This window comes from Oncorhynchus clarkii, chromosome 10 (genome assembly GCF_045791955.1).
Source record: "Oncorhynchus clarkii lewisi isolate Uvic-CL-2024 chromosome 10, UVic_Ocla_1.0, whole genome shotgun sequence".
Taxonomy (NCBI): domain Eukaryota; kingdom Metazoa; phylum Chordata; class Actinopteri; order Salmoniformes; family Salmonidae; genus Oncorhynchus; species Oncorhynchus clarkii.
This window is the reverse complement of record NC_092156.1, coordinates 75,217,165-75,231,254: the sequence shown is the minus strand read 5'-3', so window position 1 is coordinate 75,231,254 and position 14,090 is coordinate 75,217,165. Positions and strand designations below refer to the sequence as shown.

At 30.6% G+C, this 14,090-nt stretch overlaps 1 protein-coding gene across 1 annotated transcript in view; it reads left to right on the top strand.

The window, feature by feature from the left end:
- The window catches only part of LOC139419738 (serine protease HTRA3-like), a 36,544-nt gene extending 22,730 nt beyond the window's left edge, over window positions 1–13,814 (top strand). Inside the window, exons 10-11 of the mRNA XM_071169730.1 lie at window positions 13,229–13,327; window positions 13,646–13,814. Coding sequence (XP_071025831.1) covers window positions 13,229–13,327; window positions 13,646–13,814 — 268 coding nt within the window. The remainder of the gene's footprint in view (window positions 1–13,228; window positions 13,328–13,645) is intronic.
- Window positions 13,815–14,090: the final 276 nt, after the last annotated feature.

The following is a 14,090-nucleotide window of genomic DNA, read 5'->3' as shown; positions in this document are numbered from 1 at the left end:
TCTGGTAGAGGAGTAATCTAATTAATGTGTATTTATACTGTAGTCTGGTAGAGGAGTAATCTAATTAATGTATATTTATACTGTAGTCTGGTAGAGGAGTAATCTAATTAATGTGTATTTATACTGTAGTCTGGTAGAGGAGTAATCTAATTAATGTGTATTTATACTGTAGTCTGGTAGAGGAGTAATCTAATTAATGTGTATTTATACTGTAGTCTGGTAGAGGAGTAATCTAATTAATGTGTATTTATACTGTAGTCTGGTAGAGGAGTAATCTAATTAATGTGTATTTATACTGTAGTCTGGTAGAGGAGTAATCTAATTAATGTGTATTTATACTGTAGTCTGGTAGAGGAGTAATCTAATTAATGTGTATTTATACTGTAGTCTGGTGGAGGAGTAATCTAATTAATGTGTATTTATACTGTAGTCTGGTAGAGGAGTAATCTAATTAATGTTTATTTATACTGTAGTCTGGTAGAGGAGTAATCTAATTAATGTGTATTTATACTGTAGTCTGGTAGAGGAGTAATCTAATTAATGTGTATTTATAATGTAGTCTGGTAGAGGAGGTCTTTAATCTACATAATGTGTATTTATACTGTAGTCTGGTAGAGGAGTAATCTAATTAATGTGTATTTATAATGTAGTCTGGTAGAGGAGTAATCTAATTAATGTGTATTTATACTGTAGTCTGGTAGAGGAGTAATCTAATTAATGTGTATTTATACTGTAGTCTGGTAGAGGAGTAATCTAATTAATGTGTATTTATACTGTAGTCTGGTAGAGGAGTAATCTAATTAATGTGTATTTATACTGTGGTCTGGTAGAGGAGTAATCTAATTAATGTGTATTTATACTGTAGTCTGGTAGAGGAGTAATCTAATTAATGTGTATTTATACTGTAGTCTGGTAGAGGAGTAATCTAATTAATGTATATTTATACTGTAGTCTGGTAGAGGAGTAATCTAATTAATGTATATTTATACTGTAGTCTGGTAGAGGAGTAATCTAATTAATGTGTATTTATACTGTAGTCTGGTAGAGGAGTAATCTAATTAATGTGTATTTATACTGTAGTCTGGTAGAGGAGTAATCTAATTAATGTGTATTTATACTGTAGTCTGGTAGAGGAGTAATCTAATTAATGTGTATTTATACTGTAGTCTGGTAGAGGAGTAACCTAATTAATGTGTATTTATACTGTAGTCTGGTAGAGGAGTAATCTAATTAATGTGTATTTATACTGTAGTCTGGTAGAGGAGTAATCTAATTAATGTATATTTATACTGTAGTCTGGTAGAGGAGTAATCTAATTAATGTGTATTTATACTGTAGTCTGGTAGAGGAGTAATCTAATTAATGTGTATTTATACTGTAGTCTGGTGGAGGAGTAATCTAATTAATGTGTATTTATACTGTAGTCTGGTAGAGGAGTAATCTAATTAATGTGTATTTATACTGTAGTCTGGTAGAGGAGTAATCTAATTAATGTATATTTATACTGTAGTCTGGTAGAGGAGTAATCTAATTAATGTGTATTTATACTGTAGTCTGGTAGAGGAGTAATCTAATTAATGTATATTTATACTGTAGTCTGGTAGAGGAGTAATCTAATTAATGTGTATTTATACTGTAGTCTGGTAGAGGAGTAATTTAATTAATGTATATTTATGCTGTAGTCTGGTAGAGGAGTAATCTAATTAATGTGTATTTATACTGTAGTCTGGTAGAGGAGGTCTGTAATCTAATTAATGTGTATTTATACTGTAGTCTGGTAGAGGAGGTCTGTAATCTAATTAATGTGGATTTATACTGTAGTCTGGTAGAGGAGTAATCTAATTAATGTGTATTTATAATGTAGTCTGGTAGAGGAGTAATCTAATTAATGTATATTTATACTGTAGTCTGGTAGAGGAGTAATCTAATTAATGTGTATTTATACTGTAGTCTGGTAGAGGAGTAATCTAATTAATGTGTATTTATACTGTAGTCTGGTAGAGGAGTAATCTAATTAATGTGTATTTGTACTGTAGTCTGGTAGAGGAGGTCTGTAATCTAATTAATGTGTATTTATACTGTAGTCTGGTAGAGGAGTAATCTAATTAATGTGTATTTATACTGTAGTCTGGTAGAGGAGTAATCTAATTAATGTGTATTTATACTGTAGTCTGGTAGAGGAGTAATCTAATTAATGTGTATTTATAATGTAGTCTGGTAGAGGAGTAATCTAATTAATGTATATTTATACTGTAGTCTGGTAGAGGAGTAATCTAATTAATGTGTATTTATACTGTAGTCTGGTAGAGGAGTAATCTAATTAATGTATATTTATACTGTAGTCTGGTAGAGGAGTAATCTAATTAATGTGTATTTATACTGTAGTCTGGTAGAGGAGTAATCTAATTAATGTGTATTTATACTGTAGTCTGGTAGAGGAGTAATCTAATTAATGTGTATTTATACTGTAGTCTGGTAGAGGAGTAATCTAATTAATGTGTATTTATACTGTAGTCTGGTAGAGGAGTAATCTAATTCATGTGTATTTATACTGTAGTCTGGTAGAGGAGTAATCTAATTAATGTGTATTTATACTGTAGTCTGGTAGAGGAGTAATCTAATTAATGTGTATTTATACTGTAGTCTGGTAGAGGAGTAATCTAATTAATGTATATATATAATGTAGTCTGGTAGAGGAGGTCTTTAATCTACATAATGTGTATTTATACTGTAGTCTGGTAGAGGAGTAATCTAATTAATGTGTATTTATACTGTAGTCTGGTAGAGGAGTAATCTAATTAATGTGTATTTATACTGTAGTCTGGTAGAGGAGTAATCTAATTAATGTGTATTTATACTGTAGTCTGGTAGAGGAGTAATCTAATTAATGTGTATTTATACTGTAGTCTGGTAGAGGAGTAATCTAATTAATGTGTATTTATACTGTAGTCTGTTAGAGGAGTAATCTAATGAATGTATATTTATACTGTAGTCTGGTAGAGGAGGTCTTTAATCTACATAATGTATATTTATACTGTAGTCTGGTAGAGGAGTAATCTAATTAATGTATATTTATACTGTAGTCTGGTAGAGGAGTAATCTAATTAATGTGTATTTATACTGTAGTCTGGTAGAGGAGTAATCTAATTAATGTGTATTTATACTGTAGTCTGGTAGAGGAGTAATCTAATTAATGTGTATTTATAATGTAGTCTGGTAGAGGAGTAATCTAATTAATGTGTATTTATACTGTAGTCTGGTAGAGGAGTAATCTAATTAATGTGTATTTATAATGTAGTCTGGTAGAGGAGTAATCTAATTAATGTGTATTTATACTGTAGTCTGGTAGAGGAGTAATCTAATTAATGTGTATTTATACTGTAGTCTGGTAGAGGAGTAATCTAATTAATGTGTATTTATACTGTAGTCTGGTAGATGAGTAATCTAATTAATGTGTATTTATACTTTAGTCTGGTAGAGGAGTAATCTAATTAATGTGTATTTATACTGTAGTCTGGTAGAGGAGTAATCTAATTAATGTGTATTTATAATGTAGTCTGGTAGAGGAGTAATCTAATTAATGTATATTTATACTGTAGTCTGGTAGAGGAGTAATCTAATTAATGTGTATTTATACTGTAGTCTGGTAGAGGAGTAATCTAATTAATGTATATTTATACTGTAGTCTGGTAGAGGAGGTCTTTATTCTAATTAATGTATATTTATAATGTAGTCTGGTAGAGGAGTAATCTAATTAATGTATATTTATACTGTGGTCTGGTAGAGGAGTAATCTAATTAATGTGTATTTATACTGTAGTCTGGTAGAGGAGTAATCTAATTAATGTATATTTATACTGTAGTCTGGTAGAGGAGTAATCTAATTAATGTATATTTATACTGTAGTCTGGTAGAGGAGTAATCTAATTAATGTGTATTTATACTGTAGTCTGGTAGAGGAGTAACCTAATTAATGTATATTTATACTGTAGTCTGGTAGAGGAGTAATCTAATTAATGTATATTTATACTGTAGTCTGGTAGAGGAGTAATCTAATTAATGTATATTTATACTGTAGTCTGGTAGTGGAGTAATCTAATTAATGTATATTTATACTGTAGTCTGGTAGAGGAGTAATCTAATTAATGTATATTTATACTGTAGTCTGGTAGAGGAGTAATCTAATTAATGTGTATTTATACTGTAGTCTGGTAGAGGAGTAATCTAATTAATGTGTATTTATACTGTAGTCTGGTAGAGGAGTAATCTAATTAATGTATATTTATACTGTAGTCTGGTAGAGGAGTAATCTAATTAATGTATATTTATACTGTAGTCTGGTAGAGGAGTAATCTAATTAATGTGTATTTATACTGTAGTCTGGTAGAGGAGTAATCTAATTAATGTATATTTATACTGTAGTCTGGTAGAGGAGTAATCTAATTAATGTGTATTTATACTGTAGTCTGGTAGAGGAGTAATCTAATTAATGTGTATTTATACTGTAGTCTGGTAGAGGAGTAATCTAATTAATGTGTATTTATACTGTAGTCTGGTAGAGGAGTAATCTAATTAATGTGTATTTATACTGTAGTCTGGTAGAGGAGTAACCTAATTAATGTGTATTTATACTGTAGTCTGGTAGAGGAGTAATCGAATTAATGTGTATTTATACTGTAGTCTGGTAGAGGAGTAATCTAATTAATGTGTATTTATACTGTAGTCTGGTAGAGGAGTAATCTAATTAATGTGTATTTATACTGTAGTCTGGTAGAGGAGTAATCTAATTAATGTGTATTTATACTGTAGTCTGGTGGAGGAGTAATCTAATTAATGTGTATTTATACTGTAGTCTGGTAGAGGAGTAATCTAATTAATGTGTATTTATACTGTAGTCTGGTAGAGGAGTAATCTAATTAATGTATATTTATACTGTAGTCTGGTAGAGGAGTAATCTAATTAATGTTTATTTATACTGTAGTCTGGTAGAGGAGTAATCTAATTAATGTGTATTTATACTGTAGTCTGGTAGAGGAGTAATCTAATTAATGTGTATTTATACTGTAGTCTGGTAGAGGAGTAATCTAATTAATGTATATTTATACTGTAGTCTGGTAGAGGAGTAATCTAATTAATGTATATTTATACTGTAGTCTGGTAGAGGAGTAATCTAATTAATGTGTATTTATACTGTAGTCTGGTAGAGGAGTAATCTAATTAATGTGTATTTATACTGTAGTCTGGTAGAGGAGTAATCTAATTAATGTGTATTTATACTGTAGTCTGGTAGAGGAGTAATCTAATTAATGTATATTTATACTGTAGTCTGGTAGAGGAGTAATCTAATTAATGTGTATTTATACTGTAGTCTGGTAGAGGAGTAATTTAATTAATGTATATTTATGCTGTAGTCTGGTAGAGGAGTAATCTAATTAATGTGTATTTATACTGTAGTCTGGTAGAGGAGGTCTGTAATCTAATTAATGTGTATTTATACTGTAGTCTGGTAGAGGAGGTCTGTAATCTAATTAATGTGTATTTATACTGTAGTCTGGTAGAGGAGTAATCTAATTAATGTGTATTTATAATGTAGTCTGGTAGAGGAGTAATCTAATTAATGTATATTTATACTGTAGTCTGGTAGAGGAGTAATCTAATTAATGTGTATTTATACTGTAGTCTGGTAGAGGAGTAATCTAATTAATGTGTATTTATACTGTAGTCTGGTAGAGGGGTAATCTAATTAATGTGTATTTATACTGTAGTCTGGTAGAGGAGGTCTGTAATCTAATTAATGTGTATTTATACTGTAGTCTGGTAGAGGAGTAATCTAATTAATGTGTATTTATACTGTAGTCTGGTAGAGGAGTAATCTAATTAATGTGTATTTATAATGTAGTCTGGTAGAGGAGTAATCTAATTAATGTGTATTTATACTGTAGTCTGGTAGAGGAGTAATCTAATTAATGTGTATTTATAATGTAGTCTGGTAGAGGAGTAATCTAATTAATGTATATTTATACTGTAGTCTGGTAGAGGAGTAATCTAATTAATGTGTATTTATACTGTAGTCTGGTAGAGGAGTAATCTAATTAATGTATATTTATACTGTAGTCTGGTAGAGGAGTAATCTAATTAATGTGTATTTATACTGTAGTCTGGTAGAGGAGTAATCTAATTAATGTGTATTTATACTGTAGTCTGGTAGAGGAGTAATCTAATTAATGTGTATTTATACTGTAGTCTGGTAGAGGAGTAATCTAATTAATGTGTATTTATACTGTAGTCTGGTAGAGGAGTAATCTAATTAATGTGTATTTATACTGTAGTCTGGTAGAGGAGTAATCTAATTAATGTGTATTTATACTGTAGTCTGGTAGAGGAGTAATCTAATTAATGTGTATTTATACTGTAGTCTGGTAGAGGAGTAATCTAATTAATGTATATATATAATGTAGTCTGGTAGAGGAGGTCTTTAATCTACATAATGTGTATTTATACTGTAGTCTGGTAGAGGAGTAATCTAATTAATGTGTATTTATACTGTAGTCTGGTAGAGGAGTAATCTAATTAATGTGTATTTATACTGTAGTCTGGTAGAGGAGTAATCTAATTAATGTGTATTTATACTGTAGTCTGGTAGAGGAGTAATCTAATTAATGTGTATTTATACTGTAGTCAGGTAGAGGAGTAATCTAATTAATGTGTATTTATACTGTAGTCTGGTAGAGGAGTAATCTAATTAATGTGTATTTATACTGTAGTCTGGTAGAGGAGTAATCTAATGAATGTATATTTATACTGTAGTCTGGTAGAGGAGGTCTTTAATCTACATAATGTATATTTATACTGTAGTCTGGTAGAGGAGTAATCTAATTAATGTATATTTATACTGTAGTCTGGTAGAGGAGTAATCTAATTAATGTGTATTTATACTGTAGTCTGGTAGAGGAGTAATCTAATTAATGTGTATTTATGCTGTAGTCTGGTAGAGGAGTAATCTAATTAATGTGTATTTATAATGTAGTCTGGTAGAGGAGTAATCTAATTAATGTGTATTTATACTGTAGTCTGGTAGAGGAGTAATCTAATTAATGTGTATTTATAATGTAGTCTGGTAGAGGAGTAATCTAATTAATGTGTATTTATACTGTAGTCTGGTAGAGGAGTAATCTAATTAATGTGTATTTATACTGTAGTCTGGTAGAGGAGTAATCTAATTAATGTGTATTTATACTGTAGTCTGGTAGAGGAGTAATCTAATTAATGTGTATTTATACTGTAGTCTGGTAGAGGAGTAATCTAATTAATGTGTATTTATACTGTAGTCTGGTAGAGGAGTAATCTAATTAATGTGTATTTATAATGTAGTCTGGTAGAGGAGTAATCTAATTAATGTTTATTTATACTGTAGTCTGGTAGAGGAGTAATCTAATTAATGTATATTTATACTGTAGTCTGGTAGAGGAGTAATCTAATTAATGTGTATTTATACTGTAGTCTGGTAGAGGGGTAATCTAATTAATGTATATTTATACTGTAGTCTGGTAGAGGAGGTCTTTATTCTAATTAATGTATATTTATAATGTAGTCTGGTAGAGGAGTAATCTAATTAATGTATATTTATACTGTAGTCTGGTAGAGGAGTAATCTAATTAATGTGTATTTATACTGTAGTCTGGTAGAGGAGTAATCTAATTAATGTATATTTATACTGTAGTCTGGTAGAGGAGTAATCTAATTAATGTATATTTATACTGTAGTCTGGTAGAGGAGTAATCTAATTAATGTGTATTTATACTGTAGTCTGGTAGAGGAGTAACCTAATTAATGTATATTTATACTGTAGTCTGGTAGAGGAGTAATCTAATTAATGTATATTTATACTGTAGTCTGGTAGAGGAGTAATCTAATTAATGTATATTTATACTGTAGTCTGGTAGTGGAGTAATCTAATTAATGTATATTTATACTGTAGTCTGGTAGAGGAGTAATCTAATTAATGTATATTTATACTGTAGTCTGGTAGAGGAGTAATCTAATTAATGTGTATTTATAATGTAGTCTGGTAGAGGAGTAACCTAATTAATGTATATTTATACTGTAGTCTGGTAGAGGAGTAATCTAATTAATGTATATTTATACTGTAGTCTGGTAGAGGAGTAATCTAATTAATGTATATTTATACTGTAGTCTGGTAGAGGAGTAATCTAATTAATGTGTATTTATACTGTAGTCTGGTAGAGGAGTAATCTAATTAATGTATATTTATACTGTAGTCTGGTAGAGGAGTAATCTAATTAATGTATATTTATACTGTAGTCTGGTAGAGGAGTAATCTAATTAATGTGTATTTATACTGTAGTCTGGTAGAGGAGTAATCTAATTAATGTATATTTATACTGTAGTCTGTTAGAGGAGTAATCTAATTAATGTATATTTATACTGTAGTCTGGTAGAGGAGTAATCTAATTAATGTGTATTTATACTGTAGTCTGGTAGAGGAGGTCTGTAATCTAATTAATGTGTATTTATACTGTAGTCTGGTAGAGGAGTAATCTAATTAATGTATATTTATACTGTAGTCTGGTAGAGGAGTAATCTAATTAATGTATATTTATACTGTAGTCTGGTAGAGGAGTAATCTAATTAATGTATATTTATACTGTAGTCTGGTAGAGGAGTAATCTAATTAATGTATATTTATACTGTAGTCTGGTAGAGGAGTAATCTAATTAATGTATATTTATACTGTAGTCTGGTAGAGGAGTAATCTAATTAATGTATATTTATACTGTAGTCTGGTAGAGGAGTAATCTAATTAATGTGTATTTATACTGTAGTCTGGTAGAGGAGTAATCTAATTAATGTGTATTTATACTGTAGTCTGGTAGAGGAGTAATCTAATTAATGTGTATTTATACTGTAGTCTGGTAGAGGAGTAATCTAATTAATGTATATTTATACTGTAGTCTGGTAGAGGAGTAATCTAATTAATGTGTATTTATACTGTAGTCTGGTAGAGGAGTAATCTAATTAATGTGTATTTATACTGTAGTCTGGTAGAGGAGTAATCTAATTAATGTATATTTATACTGTAGTCTGGTAGAGGAGTAATCTAATTAATGTATATTTATACTGTAGTCTGGTAGAGGAGTAATCTAATTAATGTATATTTATACTGTAGTCTGGTAGAGGAGTAATCTAATTAATGTGTATTTATACTGTAGTCTGGTAGAGGAGTAATCTAATTAATGTATATTTATACTGTAGTCTGGTAGAGGAGTAATCTAATTAATGTGTATTTATACTGTAGTCTGGTAGAGGGGTAATCTAATTAATGTGTATTTATAATGTAGTCTGGTAGAGGAGTAATCTAATTAATGTGTATTTATACTGTAGTCTGGTAGAGGAGTAATCTAATTAATGTGTATTTATACTGTAGTCTGGTAGAGGAGTAATCTAATTAATGTATATTTATACTGTAGTCTGGTAGAGGAGTAATCTAATTAATGTGTATTTATACTGTAGTCTGGTAGAGGAGTAATCTAATTAATGTATATTTATACTGTAGTCTGGTAGAGGAGTAATCTAATTAATGTGTATTTATACTGTAGTCTGGTAGAGGAGTAATCTAATTAATGTGTATTTATACTGTAGTCTGGTAGAGGAGTAATCTAATTAATGTGTATTTATACTGTAGTCTGGTAGAGGAGTAATCTAATTAATGTGTATTTATACTGTAGTCTGGTAGAGGAGTAATCTAATTAATGTGTATTTATACTGTAGTCCGGTAGAGGAGTAATCTAATTAATGTGTATTTATACTGTAGTCTGGTAGAGGAGTAACCTAATTAATGTGTATTTATAATGTAGTCTGGTAGAGGAGTAATCTAATTAATGTATATTTATACTGTAGTCTGGTAGAGGAGTAATCTAATTAATGTATATTTATAATGTAGTCTGGTAGAGGAGTAATCTAATTAATGTATATGTATACTGTAGTCTGGTAGAGGAGTAATCTAATTAATGTATATTTATACTGTAGTCTGGTAGAGGAGTAATCTAATTAATGTATATTTATACTGTAGTCTGGTAGAGGAGTAATCTAATTAATGTATATTTATACTGTAGTCTGGTAGAGGAGTAATCTAATTAATGTATATTTATACTGTAGTCTGGTAGAGGAGTAATCTAATTAATGTGTATTTATATTGTAGTCTGGTAGAGGAGTAATCTAATTAATGTGTATTTATACTGTAGTCTGGTAGAGGAGTAATCTAATTAATGTATATTTATACTGTAGTCTGGTAGAGGAGTAATCTAATTAATGTATATTTATACTGTAGTCTGGTAGAGGAGTAATTTAATTAATGTGTATTTATAATGTAGTCTGGTAGAGGAGTAATCTAATTAATGTATATTTATACTGTAGTCTGGTAGAGGAGTAATTTAATTAATGTATATTTATAATGTAGTCTGGTAGAGGAGTAATCTAATTAATGTGTATTTATAATGTAGTCTGGTAGAGGAGTAATCTAATTAATGTGTATTTATACTGTAGTCAGGTAGAGGAGTAATCTAATTAATGTGTATTTATACTGTAGTCTGGTAGAGGAGTAATCTAATTAATGTATATTTATACTGTAGTCTGGTAGAGGAGTAATCTAATTAATGTATATTTATACTGTAGTCTGGTAGAGGAGTAATCTAATTAATGTGTATTTATACTGTAGTCTGGTAGAGGAGTAATCTAATTAATGTGTATTTATACTGTAGTCTGGTAGAGGAGTAATCTAATTAATGTGTATTTATACTGTAGTCTGGTAGAGGAGTAATCTAATTAATGTATATTTATACTGTAGTCTGGTAGAGGAGTAATCTAATTAATGTGTATTTATACTGTAGTCTGGTAGAGGAGTAATCTAATTAATGTGTATTTATACTGTGGTCTGGTGGAGGAGTAATCTAATTAATGTGTATTTATACTGTAGTCTGGTAGAGGAGTAATCTAATTAATGTATATTTATACTGTAGTCTGGTAGAGGAGTAATCTAATGAATGTATATTTATACTGTAGTCTGGTAGAGGAGTAATCTAATTAATGTGTATTTATACTGTAGTCTGGTAGAGGAGTAATCTAATTAATGTGTATTTATACTGTAGTCTGGTAGAGGAGTAATCTAATTAATGTGTATTTATACTGTAGTCTGGTAGAGGAGTAATCTAATTAATGTGTATTTATACTGTAGTCTGGTAGAGGAGTAATCTAATTAATGTGTATTTATAATGTAGTCTGGTAGAGGAGTAATCTAATTAATGTGTATTTATACTGTAGTCTGGTAGAGGAGTAATCTAATTAATGTGTATTTATACTGTAGTCTGGTAGAGGAGTAATCTAATTAATGTATATTTATACTGTAGTCTGGTAGAGGAGTAATCTAATTAATGTGTATTTATACTGTAGTCTGGTAGAGGAGTAATCTAATTAATGTATATTTATACTGTAGTCTGGTAGAGGAGTAATCTAATTAATGTGTATTTATACTGTAGTCTGGTAGAGGAGTAATCTAATTAATGTGTATTTATACTGTAGTCTGGTAGAGGAGTAATCTAATTAATGTGTATTTATACTGTAGTCTGGTAGAGGAGTAATCTAATTAATGTGTATTTATACTGTAGTCTGGTAGAGGAGTAATCTAATTAATGTGTATTTATACTGTAGTCCGGTAGAGGAGTAATCTAATTAATGTGTATTTATACTGTAGTCTGGTAGAGGAGTAACCTAATTAATGTGTATTTATAATGTAGTCTGGTAGAGGAGTAATCTAATTAATGTATATTTATACTGTAGTCTGGTAGAGGAGTAATCTAATTAATGTATATTTATAATGTAGTCTGGTAGAGGAGTAATCTAATTAATGTATATGTATACTGTAGTCTGGTAGAGGAGTAATCTAATTAATGTATATTTATACTGTAGTCTGGTAGAGGAGTAATCTAATTAATGTATATTTATACTGTAGTCTGGTAGAGGAGTAATCTAATTAATGTATATTTATACTGTAGTCTGGTAGAGGAGTAATCTAATTAATGTATATTTATACTGTAGTCTGGTAGAGGAGTAATCTAATTAATGTGTATTTATATTGTAGTCTGGTAGAGGAGTAATCTAATTAATGTGTATTTATACTGTAGTCTGGTAGAGGAGTAATCTAATTAATGTATATTTATACTGTAGTCTGGTAGAGGAGTAATCTAATTAATGTATATTTATACTGTAGTCTGGTAGAGGAGTAATTTAATTAATGTGTATTTATAATGTAGTCTGGTAGAGGAGTAATCTAATTAATGTATATTTATACTGTAGTCTGGTAGAGGAGTAATTTAATTAATGTATATTTATAATGTAGTCTGGTAGAGGAGTAATCTAATTAATGTGTATTTATAATGTAGTCTGGTAGAGGAGTAATCTAATTAATGTGTATTTATACTGTAGTCAGGTAGAGGAGTAATCTAATTAATGTGTATTTATATTGTAGTCTGGTAGAGGAGTAATCTAATTAATGTATATTTATACTGTAGTCTGGTAGAGGAGTAATCTAATTAATGTATATTTATACTGTAGTCTGGTAGAGGAGTAATCTAATTAATGTGTATTTATACTGTAGTCTGGTAGAGGAGTAATCTAATTAATGTGTATTTATACTGTAGTCTGGTAGAGGAGTAATCTAATTAATGTGTATTTATACTGTAGTCTGGTAGAGGAGTAATCTAATTAATGTATATTTATACTGTAGTCTGGTAGAGGAGTAATCTAATTAATGTGTATTTATACTGTAGTCTGGTAGAGGAGTAATCTAATTAATGTGTATTTATACTGTGGTCTGGTGGAGGAGTAATCTAATTAATGTGTATTTATACTGTAGTCTGGTAGAGGAGTAATCTAATTAATGTATATTTATACTGTAGTCTGGTAGAGGAGTAATCTAATGAATGTATATTTATACTGTAGTCTGGTAGAGGAGTAATCTAATTAATGTGTATTTATACTGTAGTCTGGTAGAGGAGTAATCTAATTAATGTGTATTTATACTGTAGTCTGGTAGAGGAGTAATCTAATTAATGTGTATTTATACTGTAGTCTGGTAGAGGAGTAATCTAATTAATGTGTATTTATACTGTAGTCTGGTAGAGGAGTAATCTAATTAATGTGTATTTATACTGTAGTCTGGTAGAGGAGATGAAGAGGCAGAATCCTGACTTCCCTGATGATGTCACCCGTGGAGTGTTGGTCCATCAGGTTATACCTGAGTCCCCCGCGCACAGGTAGGTGTTTTCACACACACACACACACACACACACACACACACACACACACATACACACACACACGTATGCAAAGATGCACAAACACACAGTGACACGGACACACACACACGGACACACACACAGTGACACACCTCAAAGGCCCTGATTGGAGCGAAAGGAGGAATGGATTAATGCAATAGGTTGATCTGTTATATCAAAAACGTAGTTTTAGCTAGCTAGCCTATCAATGGGCAAGGTTGACCTGTACCAATGTGGAAGAAGCCTTCTTTAGGAACCAACGACCAATGAGAACCTCTCGTTTTTTTTCTACAAAAGGGGCGGGATAGAGGCCGGTGACGTGATCCTCAAGCTGAACGGCCGCCCACTCGGGACCACCGACGAGCTGCAGGGGGCGTTGCTAGGCGACGGGCCCCTCCTCCTGGAGGTTCGTCGCGGCGACGACGAGCTGCTTTTCCACATAGAGCCCCACGTCGTCATGCAGTGAGGAGGCGGAGTCATGGACCAGGGAAATGTAGTTAGTTGTTTTTGTTTTTTGCAGAGTTGGGGGGGGGGGGTTAATTCCAATTAAAAAGGTAGTCAAAGTCAATTTAGGAAGTAATTTCGATTTAAACTAAATAAATCGCTTTTACTTTTCAGTTTATTGGGAAGTCGTTGAAAATAGATGGCCTTTTTGCAGTTGGGATTTAAATGTAGGACATGAATTGACCTGCCTTTAGTTGGAATTCAGAACGACCCTGTTTTAATGTTGTTATGCGTTTTG